The sequence below is a fragment of the Pimephales promelas genome, chromosome 3 (genome assembly GCF_988280905.1).
Source record: "Pimephales promelas chromosome 3, fPimPro1.hap1.1, whole genome shotgun sequence".
Lineage (NCBI taxonomy): Eukaryota > Metazoa > Chordata > Actinopteri > Cypriniformes > Leuciscidae > Pimephales > Pimephales promelas.
Window position 1 is genome coordinate 16,158,703 of NC_142771.1, and position 13,176 is coordinate 16,171,878.

At 36.9% G+C, this 13,176-nt stretch overlaps 2 protein-coding genes and 1 non-coding gene across 3 annotated transcripts; 2 read left to right on the plus strand and 1 right to left on the minus strand.

Annotated features, from left to right (window-relative positions):
• The first annotated feature begins 40 nt into the window (after window positions 1-40).
• Window positions 41-112, plus strand: trnaq-cug (transfer RNA glutamine (anticodon CUG)). The gene has a single exon. It is a non-coding gene; the product is annotated as a tRNA-Gln (tRNA).
• Window positions 113-260: 148 nt separating this feature from the next.
• Window positions 261-2,363, plus strand: rbx1 (ring-box 1, E3 ubiquitin protein ligase). Its single transcript, XM_039650631.2, has 5 exons — window positions 261-400; window positions 1,339-1,417; window positions 1,528-1,598; window positions 1,685-1,770; window positions 2,151-2,363. The coding sequence occupies exons 1-5, from the start codon at window positions 323-325 to the stop codon at window positions 2,161-2,163; spliced, it is 327 nt and encodes a 108-aa protein (XP_039506565.1). The 5' UTR covers window positions 261-322; the 3' UTR covers window positions 2,164-2,363.
• A 4,228-nt stretch (window positions 2,364-6,591) lies between these two features.
• st13 (ST13 Hsp70 interacting protein) lies at window positions 6,592-12,759 on the minus strand. The gene is made up of 13 exons (XM_039650878.2): window positions 12,623-12,759; window positions 12,169-12,320; window positions 11,859-11,910; window positions 11,675-11,759; window positions 10,103-10,176; window positions 9,696-9,762; window positions 9,496-9,580; window positions 9,297-9,407; window positions 9,091-9,193; window positions 8,504-8,620; window positions 8,363-8,420; window positions 8,104-8,195; window positions 6,592-7,540 (listed from the first exon to the last, which is right to left on the minus strand). Exons 2-13 carry the CDS (start codon window positions 12,276-12,278, stop codon window positions 7,409-7,411), a joined length of 1,086 nt encoding a protein of 361 aa, XP_039506812.1. The 5' UTR covers window positions 12,279-12,320; window positions 12,623-12,759; the 3' UTR covers window positions 6,592-7,408.
• Window positions 12,760-13,176: the final 417 nt, after the last annotated feature.

Below are 13,176 nucleotides of genomic sequence, written 5' to 3' on the forward strand. Positions count from 1 at the left end.
AACGCTCCAAATACGGATATATTTAAGAAAAGGACCATCCGGTTCCATGGTGTAATGGTTAGCACTCTGGACTCTGAATCCAGCGATCCGAGTTCAAATCTCGGTGGAACCTAATGTTTTCCATTTACCCACACAACAGTATAGTCTACTCTACTTTACAATAAATATGTTGAGAATTGCCACATTCGAACATATTAATATTGTCAAAATAAGCAGAGGTCTAAAACAATATTGCTTTATGATTAAAACCTATCGCTGATTATTAAACTTAGGAACGAGGAGATCTCACTAACTCTCGCGAGAGAGCAAACTATTAACAAACATGGCGGCTGCGATGGATGTGGACACCCCGAGTGGAGCCAACAGTGGAGCCAGTAAGAAGCGTTTTGAAGTGAAAAAGGTAACGGATTGAGAAGTAAATATTAAGGGTTTATGTTAAGTATGCATACAGTTATTTATTTTAGTCTTCTTAACATTTAAATTCTCCCATAGCGGCGTGTTGATAATCTCCGGTTAGCATTAGCTGCTCTGCTACCTTTTTACATCATCTTCATCCAATAGCTCTTTTTTTATGATTAACAAACAGCTTTTAATATGTCACGAGAATATGTATACTCTGATATCAAGCAAACACATGTAACGTAATTTGGTCGTCCCTCATTGGAATTCTAGTAAATTCTGCAACGTAATCCGACAGATTATTAAATCAGGCCACTAGAAATTAAACACAGATGGAAATCACGCAGAAATTAGCGAGCTGCCTACCTAGATAACTTTTTTGTGGAAATTATTTCCGAAAGTTAAATCGTAGACTTAATGCGATTTGATACTTTTGGACATCATATTGGCGCTTTCCGTGGATTTAATTCTTCAGATTCAAGCCTTCGTCTGGATATAACGCGTTCTGAATTTATAACAGAGTAGTACCATGCTGTTTTTTTAGTGCAATAAACATGGTAACAATCTAGTGTCATGGTATATATGAAAGTATCATGAAATAAAATATGATCACAGAATAAGAACATTAAAATCGCACTATGCTGACTTTAATCCCTCAGAAGTGTGAGATACACTTGCAACTGAAAAAGTTGCATTTACCTTTTATTATTCTGTGGTGGAAACATGCTTCCAATAAAAAAAAAACCCACAATTTTTAGAAATGCACATATATAGGTCCACCTGTAAACCCCTAAACCAAACTGTCACTGACTCACTGGGGCGTACACAGACTATACGAAAACCTCCAATGAGATTCCAATGAAAAAAAAACGGACAAAATATTGACACATTTGACGCAATTGTGTTGAGATCTGATTGGCTGAACTGATTCTCTTGCAGTGGAATGCAGTGGCTCTGTGGGCTTGGGACATTGTGGTGGACAACTGTGCCATTTGTAGAAATCACATTATGGACCTCTGTAAGTATCAACTCTTATTCGGTCCTTGTGCTCTTTTAATTTGACGACATTCTTTGTTTTGTCATGGTCATTTACGTCCAGTTCATTTTTAACACCCGTGTTTCCTTCAGGTATAGAGTGTCAGGCCAATCAGGCATCAGCTACATCAGAGGAGTGCACAGTGGCCTGGGGAGTCTGCAATGTGAGTAACACACACCCACACACACACACTGCTTGATCTCTAGGTCTGTTCATTTTGGTTCTGACTGTTTGCTTTTGTTTCTGCAGCATGCGTTTCATTTCCACTGTATCTCTCGCTGGCTGAAGACCAGACAGGTGTGTCCCCTGGACAACAGAGAGTGGGAGTTTCAGAAGTAAGTGATTTTGTTTCTTTATTAGAAGTGGCAGACCGAGGAAGTGTATTGATAGAGAATTCAGGGCGTAAAATGGAAGTTGTGATAGTCTTTTCTTCCCTGTTGACGTATATTCGAGTGAAATGGCTTCTCGAACAAGAAAACTATAGGAATCAGGAATTGATTGGATGGTTGTGGTTTGCTATTGCTATGATGTCATGTGAGTGACAGGTTGCCCTGGCGCCACGCCAGTGTGAATCCCTTTTTAGCACATATAGATATTAGAAACCATTTACTTATGTTTTCCTCCATTATTAGTATTTTCTAGAACTTTACATTGGAAAGTCTCATTGGTGTTCCTGACATGTTTTGTGGGTTGTACATGTTGCTCTGTTTTCTAGGTATGGCCATTAGCAGCGTCTGGACGACCCAGTGTTTATGCTTCAGATCCAGAATTTGCTTTTCTTTAGCTGTATTTTTGTTTAGATGCCATAATTCTCACCCTGTTAAAGACCGTTTGCTCCACATTGGGATAATTATGCTTGTTTTTTTTATTTCTGTGCTGTGTACAGCATTCAAAGCTGTAAATTATCAATAAAGTCCCTCTAAACACAGCTCTGTCAGTTGCAACTGCGTCAGATTCTTCGAACACATTACTTAGAGATGTCTATGCTGCTATTTACATGTTGGCTTAATCTAAGATACTTTAAAAGCTTCATGTCTTGTTAAAATAAAAGAATAATGTGATTAGAATTCTCACATTCTAAATATTAATAATTAAAAAAGAATAAATATCTATAAGTGATGGAAGCAGACTCTAGATCAGTGTACAAGTGAAGACACCCTGATATAATTCTGTAAATATTATATACAGTACTACATTATGCTTGTTTTCATATGACGTCACGCCACTGCGTTGCCATGGCGCGAAATGCAAATGGAGGGCAGGAAGTGATTTGTGGCATTTATGCACCAGAGAAATGTGGGCGCCGTCATCTTTAGAATATTGTCTTTGAACTTCCGTTTTAGCGGTCGCTCTGTATATTTCTATGGCATCGCTGTCGAGGAGTAATTAGCTGGTGAAGTGGATTTACTAATTGTAGAGTTAACAAAAGTTATCATGAGTTTGTTTATTATAATAAGCATTGTAAAGCAGATGCAAATGTAGACCGGGAAATTTTACGAGCAGTTCATTCATAGCAGTTCATGAAAATACAGACCGGAAGTCAAAAGACAACGAGCGGAGCGCTGAAAAGGGGAGGGGTTACATAAGGTCACAAACTCAAAATGCCGGTGTTTTGCGTCGTGCAAGAAATTGAGTGAAAAAACGGCTTGCAAACCTAGATGTCTGCGGTCGGGAGGAGCCGAATGGGAAATGCCTGTGTATGCAGTGATCATTCGTCAAAGGTGAGTTAATACAACTTGTCTGTAGTGGTTATGTTTGTGTAACGTGTAACATTTCCGAACGTTGTAAAGTCAAAGTATGTCTGTAAAACGAGGTATTGCTGATATCTACCGCCTCGATGGCAGGAAAATCTTTCTCAGTTGAAAAATCGCTCCTCTTCATAACGTAAGGATCACGTCCAACCTATGTTCGATTTTTGTTTATATCTTTCTCTTGTAATAGAGTGTAAAGTAGTAAAGTACGGACATCTCGCGCTTCACTCCCTGCCCTCCGTCTGAATTCCGCGCGTCATCATAACAACGTGACTAAAACCCAGCTAATACATTGCATACAAAAAAATATGGATATAAAAAGCCCGTATACTATAAAGATATAGTTTTAAATAATCAAAATTTAAAAGAATAACTGTCTACTGCAACTATGATAACAGCTCAGAGAAGAGATATTGCTGCTGATATAACTTTCAGAACGAGTTTTAATAGTTTAAGACGACTTGTTTGAACAATTGGCTTTATGCCCAGCTGCACTACTTCCTGAACTTCAGCCAGCCCCTTGTTTCCTGTCTGCCATTATTGGCCAAATTGATTAATTCAGGTGTGCCTGATTATTGTTGCCATGACTACTGAGGTCAGGCACACCTGAATTAATCAATTTGGCCAATAATGGCAGACATGAAACAAGGGGCTGGCTGAAGTTCAGGAAGTAGTGCAGCTGGGCATAAAGCCCATTGACATGTATCCTGAAGGCTGTGTAGCCAAAATGCGTAGATCTAACAAAATATTTTTCCACCCATCTCACTGAGAAATGGTAAATTTCTTCAAAATGAAAAAAATCTGTCATTATTTAACCCTCATGTGGTGTTCAAAACCCTATAACACTTGTGGTGTTCCCGGTCAAAAATGACCGGCCCATAAAAAATAGCTTATAAATCACTCATTATACCATATTTTCACCCAATCTTGGATTCAATCTTTTTGTCAACTTGTTCTCTTTCAATTAGGACTGGTTTTATATTTCTGTTTGCATCTGATTAATCGTGAGCCTCGTTTGTCTGAGAGTAGGCATCTCATTTTTTGAGTAAAAAAATAAATAATTTATGAGTAAATTTGGAAATATGAATTTTTCTTAAAAAAAAAATGGCTACTGTTCATCACACTAGTCTACTCTAATGATTTACCAGGAATTTTGTTTTGAAACTTTTGTTTTGTAAAAAATATGGAACATAGTCACACTTTTGGTGTTCCCGGTCAAAAATGACCGGCCTATAAAAAATAGCTTATAAATCACTCATTATAACATATATTCACCCAATCTTGGATTCAATCTTTTTGTCAACTTGTTCTCTTTCAATTAGGAATGGTTTTATATTTCTGTTTGCATCTGATTAATCGTGGGCCTCGTTTGTCTGAGAGTAGGCATCTCATTTTTTGAGTCAAAAATAAATAATTTATAAGTAAATTTGGAAATATGAAATTTTTTTTTGAAAAAAATGGCTACTGTTTATCACTCTAGTCTACTGTAATGTTTTACCAGGAATTTTGTTTTGAAACTTTTGTTTTGTAAAAAATATGGAATATAGTCACACTTGTGGTGTTCCCGGTCAAAAATGACCGGCCTATAAAAAATAGCTTATAAATCACTCATTATACCATATTTTCACCCAATCTTGGATTCAATCTTTTTGTCAACTTGTTCTCTTTCAATTAGGACTGGTTTTATATTTCTGTTTGCATCTGATTAATCGTGGGTCTCATTTATCTGAGAGTAGGCATGGTCAAAAATTGTCACAATGGGCGACCATTGAAAGTGAATGGGAGAGACTGAAAATAACAGAACAATTTAGTTTTCAGGAGCATGTTCATTATTTTCATGTACACATATGAGCATGTGTGCTTGCAAACACAGAGCCCTTGGACCTGTGCATGTATCGATACATTTATACACACGTTACCCAGACACACACGTTAAAACACACAAGCTTTTTTTGAGTATTACACACATTCTTTTCCACAGAGAGAAATAATCCTCCCCACTATCAAAAATCTGATGAATAACATCATGTGCAGAGAGCTGCTTTGCCATTGTGCTGCCACAAATGAATGACAAGCAAGGTGCTGTGAGGCATTTATGCCTGTGCTATCACATGATGTATATTTGTAAATATTGTCTAGTTCTGTGTAAGAACCACTGTCTATGGTGAGAACCTCACAGTTCCAAAACAAAATGTCATAATATTTTTTCTGGAAGCTGTGATGAAACAAGAACATGAAAGAAAGATTATTTTGAAGCTGGATCACTGCAGTCACGGCCAGTTTGTGTGTGTGTCTGTGTGTGTGTGGTAATGTCAGATGGATAAATGTATATTAGGTTAGGGTAGAATCAAATTTCTCTCTGTGGAAAAGAATGTGTGTAATACTCAAAAGTTTGTGTGTTTTAACGCGTGTGTGTCTGGGATGCGTGTGTACAGTATAAATGTATCGATACATGCACAGGTCCAAGGGCTCGATGTTTGCAAGCACACATGCTCATATGTGTACATGAAAATAATGAACATGCTCCTGAAAACTAAATTGTTCTGTTATTTTCAGTCTCTCCCATTCACTTTCAATGGTCGCCCATTGGGACCATTTTTTACCATGCCTACTCTCAAATAAATGAGGCCCACGATTAATCAGATGCAAACAGAAATGTAAAACCAGTCCTAATTGAAAGAGAACAAGTTGACAAAAAGATTGAATCCAAGATTGGGTGAAAATATGTTATAATGAGTGATTTATAAGCTATTTTTTATAGGCCGGTCATTTTTGACCGGGAACACCACAAGTGTGACTATGTTCCATATTTTTTACAAAACAAAATTCCTGGTAAATCATTAGAGTAGACTAGAGTGATAAACAGTAGCCATTTTTTTTCAAAAAAAAAATCATATTTCCAAATTTATTCATAAATTATTTTTTACTCAAAAAATGAGATGCCTACTCTCAGATAAATGAGGCCCACGATTAATCAGATTCAAACAGAAATATAAAACCAGTCCTAATTGAAAGAGAACAAGTTGACAAAAAGATTGAATCCAAGATTGGGTGAAAATATGGTATAATGAGTGATTTATAAGCTATTTTTTATAGACCGGTCATTTTTGACCGGGAACACCACAAGTGTGACAAGGTAACAGAACTCCCACAAAAAAATACGAAAATGTTCAAAAAAACAAATGAGATATAGTTATACCGCTTGGGAACAAAGCGATAACATTAACTAGTATTTTCAGGAAAAAGAAAATCTTCTCCGGGTCAAATTGACCCGAACACCACATGAGGGTTAAACATGTCGCTTCAAACCTTCGACTTTATTTCTTAAATTAGCACATTGACTTCCGTCAAATGAAGAATAATCAACCATAATTCAACAGCAGTAAATAAACCGACACCTTACACTTGCAACAACCAAAATGTTTATTGAATTAAATCATGAATTTCCATACAATATGCAAATGTGCCACAATAAGGAAGTTGATCACATTTCAATTTTAATTTATTTTGGATTGATGAGAGACAAAAAGCAATGCCAGGTTACATATGGTGAGGAGAATTAATAATAATAATAAAAAACAAAAACAAATCAAAAAACTTTGAAAGGAACACCCATGAAATTTAACAAGAAGTGATTGACTGATTGCTTTATATGTATGAATATAGTCAAGACCCCAAGAATGATATGAAACCAGATCTCCAGTCCGCCACACAAGACCGCAAACAAGCTCTCTACCAAACTCGATGAATAAAGGTGATAAGATGACTAAATCCCTGTAATGATTGGCTGCTGAATGGACATGTTTGTTAAATCCAGTTTGTCCATGCAGCAACCGTCAGCTAGAATAGTCTCTCAAATCCAGAATCCGGGACGATCTGGAGACCAGGATCATAAGTTCTAAATGTGTTAGCCTCAGTGAAGCACACACAAAATAGTTTGTCCCCAAAAACTTTACAAGAATAAACCCAATTCTAACAGTTCATGCTTCACTCAAGCAACCCCCCCCTCCCCCCAAAAGCACCCCATCTCTCTGATCTTGTTCCGATACTCTTTCATAGTTTCTTCTGCTGTCATCAGAACAGTCCAAGACACATCTAAAACCAGTAACTTTAGTTTGACAGCTTTTAAGTTAAGTACTGTCTATAATATATATGTCAAGAAACCAGTGAGAAAAAGCTACAGCAGAGTATTGGAACTGGACATGAACTCTTTCGGCCCTTTTTAGGGCTGTTGGCCGCCAAACTTGGAGCTGAGTTTGTTGATCAGGGCCATGATCTTTGGGTTGCCCTGGTACTTAGCGATGTTGGCGGGGTTCTGCGCCACATCCTGGAATGCTGCCATCACCTCTGGGTCCTGGAAAATGAGAATGCATTAACAATTTACCGTCATGTAGATATTACAGTCAGCTGTGATGCTCAGGAATGTCATATACAGGAGAGGTTATTATGGACATTTATGAATTCCATTCAATACTACATGGTTGCTAGCCCAAATAACCCCAAGTATGAGCAAGTAATTGTGATTAACTACATTCAAATTCAAAAAACAAATGTATAAAAGTGTGTTTTATACAAATAAGTCAATTACACTGAACTTAATCAATGTAAATGTATTAAAAGTGACTGCAATACAAATTAATTGTTTACTAAACAGTAAAAGAATCAAATGTACAATATTGTTAATTTGAGAGCAGTAAATATAGGTTAATTGTGTTTGCGAACATGATATCAGGAAGCAACCTAATACACACGACGGTGCGTAAATCGAGGAACCCCTCCCACTTCTTCTAATTTCTTATGTGCGAATTGGCCATTATTATTACAGACGTCCTGTGGTAAAATTACATTACTCAACCTACTCTTGTAAAGCTAATCCCATCCAAACAGTGCTTATTAGCAATATGTGGTTTAATTTACCTGCATGGCCATGAGAACCTCAGGGTCATTAAATAGCTCATTAAGGCCAGGCATTCCAAACGGAGGAGCTCCACCTGGGAAACCGGCACCTCCTGAAAGATCAGAACAAATGTCAATGTGCTGAATTCTGCTTTACATAATACCTTAATCTGATATATCAACAGTAATCTTTCATTTTGGAATACATCATTATTTTAGTAGTGCACTATTCTGAATAAAACAGGTTTATTTTATACACTAATAGTTTAATGGAAGATACCTGGGAATCCTGGGAATCCTCCATGCGCCCCTCCGGCCTCTTGTCTGGCTTCCCCTTCCTGCACACAGATGCACATTAACAGGACCAACTCTGCAGGAAGTGATGATTCAGTGGCCTGATGCAAATCAATTCATTTCTTACCCTCTGTGCTCTTTCATGCTCTGCCCTCGCTTTCTTCACTCGTTCTTGCCGTGTCCTGATCTCCCGTTCCTCTCGCTTGCGTTCATATTTGCGCCGGTGCTCAATGAGTTTGTTGGCCTGTGAGAAATCAAATGAAAAACTGATCAAACTGATTTTTTTTGGCCATTTTTTTTTTAAACAAAACAATTACTATTACTTACAGCGGATCAATGACTTGAGTAATAGTAATATGCTTTAAAATAAATAAATACTATTATTTGTCCAGATCAATTAAATTTTATATAAAAAATTACAGAAATATACAACATGCAGGAATCCCTTTTTGTAAAAAAAAATAAAAAATAAATAAATTAAATTCTTTGTAAATTAAGTGGTAAATTATGCTTTATTTATGCAAACAATACTAATACATCATTGTGGTCGAAAACCATTTTAATTATGTCAAGGTCTAAAATATTTATCTGGTAGAAATTGGGTTGGTGGTTAGCCTTCAAATATTGGTGTAGACAATGGGTGGGGCCTAAAAATAAAATGATAGTGTTCTCTGGATGGTCACGTAATCTTCCCGTTAATTATCCCCCCTATACCTTTGGTTGGACTTCTTTTAGCATGGCACTGGCCTCGTCATCATAATCCAGCTTACAGGCCATCGCCAGGTCTCGAGCGGCTTCCTCCCAATGGCCAAGCAACCTGTGAGAACGACAGATCTTCTTCAACAAGAAAACACTGAGCACAACACTTGAAGTGTCAAGCCAGAAGCGATAGTCTTCTTATTTAGTCTGCAGTCTGTTACCTGTGCGCCTTCCCCCTCCATTTATAAGGCTGGGCAGAGTCTGGGTTGATGTCGATGGCTCTGTCACAGTCTCTGATGGCAGCGTTGGGTTTCTGCATCTTCACATAAACACTGCAAGACACAAACAGATTCAGGCAATCAGAACCGCAGCCAATCAGAAAACAGGTCGGTAAAAAACAAAGCAGGGATTGGTTAATACCTGGCTCTTTTGGCGTACAAAATGGCCAATTTGGGGTTGAGTTTGATGGCCTGTGTGAAGATGTCTAGAGCTTTCTGTAGATCACCTGAAAAATTGGTACGTTTTGTTGAACCCCATGATTTTATCATGAATTATTACCATAACTAAGGAAATGTAAACTATGATTACATTGTTACAATTTTAAGTAAGAGGCAGCTCACCGTCACCCAAAGCTTCAATGGCTTCCATCTTCTTCTCATTGGCCTGGTCCATCATCTCATCTGTGATCTAAGATTAAAGGAAGTGGATCCATCATCCCATTTGTATAATTTCACTTTATACAAAGAGCAAGATTTAAGCCTTAAACAAACTTCAATCACAACCAGATACAGTAAATTCTCGGTCAAGCAATACAGAATTGTGCTAGACACACAGATGCTTGTACGTTCTCCTAATCTGTAAGTCGCTTTGGATAAAAGCATATCAGGCAATTCATTCAAAATATTAAAACTGTATATCTAATTTTACTATTTTGTCCTCGCTCAGATAATTGTTTTGAATTTGCATTCATTGTTGAAACTGCAAGATATATATATATAATTGCATTTGCTACAAATACTGCATTTACCTCCAGGTTCTCATAATCGCCCATCTCCTGAGGATCATCTGTGTCAGGCTCAATCACTCCTTCATTGTCAATTTCTGGAGAAATAAATGCCAGTTCATGTTCACATAACAGCATAATGTAAGAAACAGTTGTTACAAAATAAGAGCTTATCTTTAAACATTTATGATGCAAGCCCTGATGTTTTGCTAGTATATAGAGCTGTCACTTTAATACTTTTGAGCTCTAAAACATCACCGTCCTTCCACTGACTAACTTTCAAAACTGTCCTGATAACGCAAGTATGTAAAATCTTTGAAATGACTCCCATAAGCACAGATGACGAATGTCACTCTAAAAGTGACGTAAAAGTCGCATGAATTCCGATTGGACTGTCCAGACTAAGGTCGCATTGCAAAACATCTGACCTATATCGGATTTAGTTCCACAAATCAGAATTGAAAAGATCAGATTACATGTGGTTTTTGCTGTTCACACTGTCATGACAAAAACAGATCCGAGTCACATGTGAGCAAAAATAATAATAACTTGGTTTTAGGCCACATTTACCTGCAGTCTGAACATAGCCATAAAGACCACGCATTAAATCTACAACAGGTAGACAAAACTATGCCGATTTGTTCAAATCTTGCCATTTGCTATTCAGACACTTAAATTAAAATAAATTAAAAGAACATATAGCCAAATGAGCCTTTACTGCAATATAATATCAGGGATATTTTAGCGGATTCACTCTGCATTAAAATGCTTATGTAACCTATATGTGGCCGTTGATCCTCTTAGCAGCAAGAAATATAAAACCTTTATTAAAAATGCAAATAGATAATATACAGAAAGCCTTTGGTGTTCTTTAGACTGCAGAGCATGTACACAAATAAGAACGAGACCGTTTGAAAGCAGCTGTCTATCAGTGAGTCCCGAATTTAGTCGAGATTCGGACTCGCAGTCCGCTCGTGCCTACTGATTCCCGACCAGCAAATGACCACGTAGATATTATTTCACCTGTTACATTAAATATTATTAGTGGTTGAAATTAAAACAATACCTGTGCAGACAAAAGATTTCAGTCTCTAAAGCAATATTGACTTTGATGTAGCTTTAAATGTTCATTTTAGAGCCTGGATATCAACTTTACATCAAACTCTGTTAGCATTTGTTTTATTGTCTACTAATTGAATAGTAGTTTGAATATCAAAAAACGAGGCTGATGCAGCCATAGAGTGAGAAATCAGAAGACGGGTGACATCAGCTATTACTGGAAAAAGTTTAGAGCTAACGTTGACTCACGTTGTGTTCTGGACAGCTGAAAAATTCTACTCACTGTGTTTCGGACAGGTAGGGGGAGTCATTTCTAATATATAACGATTACATTTTAACAACTATAAGTTGGGTTGGTCGGAAGCGAAAGAGGATGAGGCAAATATGACACGGATATATATATAGATGCAATGACTGTGAAGTGTTTATTTATAGAATTTGTGGGAAACGGTCTAGTGATGTCCGGAATACAGTGAGTCAGCAATAGCACATCAAGACAGCATCTGAGAAGCAAAAAAAAATTTAGAGTCAACATACCCACTTCACTCTCTTCAGTCTCAGATGCCGGGGTAGTTTCGAAATCTGGAGTTGCTTTGGGAGCCCCATCACATGGACAGCTTCCCTAAAAGCAAATGAAAAAACAAAAGTTATAAGTTAGAAAAAATATATTTTTTTGATGGTGGGTAATAATGCCAGTTAATTTTCAATTAATTTCCTTTACCTTGCATGATGAGCTGTCATTCTTTGGTGATAATGGTATGTTTGCTCCCATTCTATAAAGTAACATTTTCATTTTATAATCGTAATACAGACTCCATTGTAAAGGGATGAAACTGGAACTTTCTGAGAGCCACATGTCATGCACTATATGGGTGTGACTGCTAGCATAAGCACTAAACTTTGGCATGTAAACATACATTATTACACAATATGTATTTCGTATTGTATCATTTATATAACATTTGCAATCACTGCTAAAACCACACAACTATAAACAACACAAAAACAACTGAGGCCCATTATTCACTAACCCCTTCAGCCAGGTCTTAAAGAAGCCCATCTCTGGCAGATGCAGCACAGATGGATTATCTTTGCACAGCTGCACAAAGGCCTTTAACTCCGCCACTTTCTGTGAGTCCATATTCCACAACAGGAATCCAACTCAGGCAGAGAAAACAATGTGCTGGAAAACAAGGAAGCGTACATTAATATTCCCGTCATATATGACGTGTCTGATCAGCACCCTAGCTTAATAAATGATGCATAGAACGAAGCCAAAACCGCAAAGGAACTGTCCAAAGCAACAGTGCGCTAAATGACCGGTAATTAGTGGTGCACAGGATTAACGCACGCGCTGCATAGAAGATTCTGGAAATAACGCGGGATTGAGCGCAATTTGACAAATAAGCGTGGTATTTTGATCCTTCTTTTATTCAACTGTCTCAATACATGTTAATAAAAAACAAATAAACATTGATGCTTTACCTGAAAGAGCTAAGTCCCTTAAACGCTATTCCCCGGCAGCGAATTGATGGTCGCGAGATTGAACTCGCTCTGCACGCGCGAGTCAGTGAACGCGAGACTGTGAATTTTGTACAGGCGCGAATTAAACAACTCGCTACTTCATGCCTTCATTTTGGAGTTAAATACGAAACATGTTCAAGATTTAATAGTAATAATAATAAAAGTAATAATAATAATAATTATTATTATTGTTGTTCAATATTATGACATGGTTATTATAAGTTTAAATTATAATTAAATGCTAATTAGTATATAATTAATTAACTAAAATATAATTAATTTTAGTTGTTTATATAATATATCTGGCGAGAATATTTGAATAAAACCCATCAACTCCCTTTAATTTAGCTTTTTAATGTTTTTCTTCTTTCTCTTTGTTATTACTTTTATAGTTGTATTATGTTGTTATTTGGTTAATAGAGAAAAGAAAGACATTTCTCAGATATGTTTGTCTTCACATAATTTTTTTTTTTTTCAGAAAAAATACACCGCATAAATTTTGAATCACAATTTAG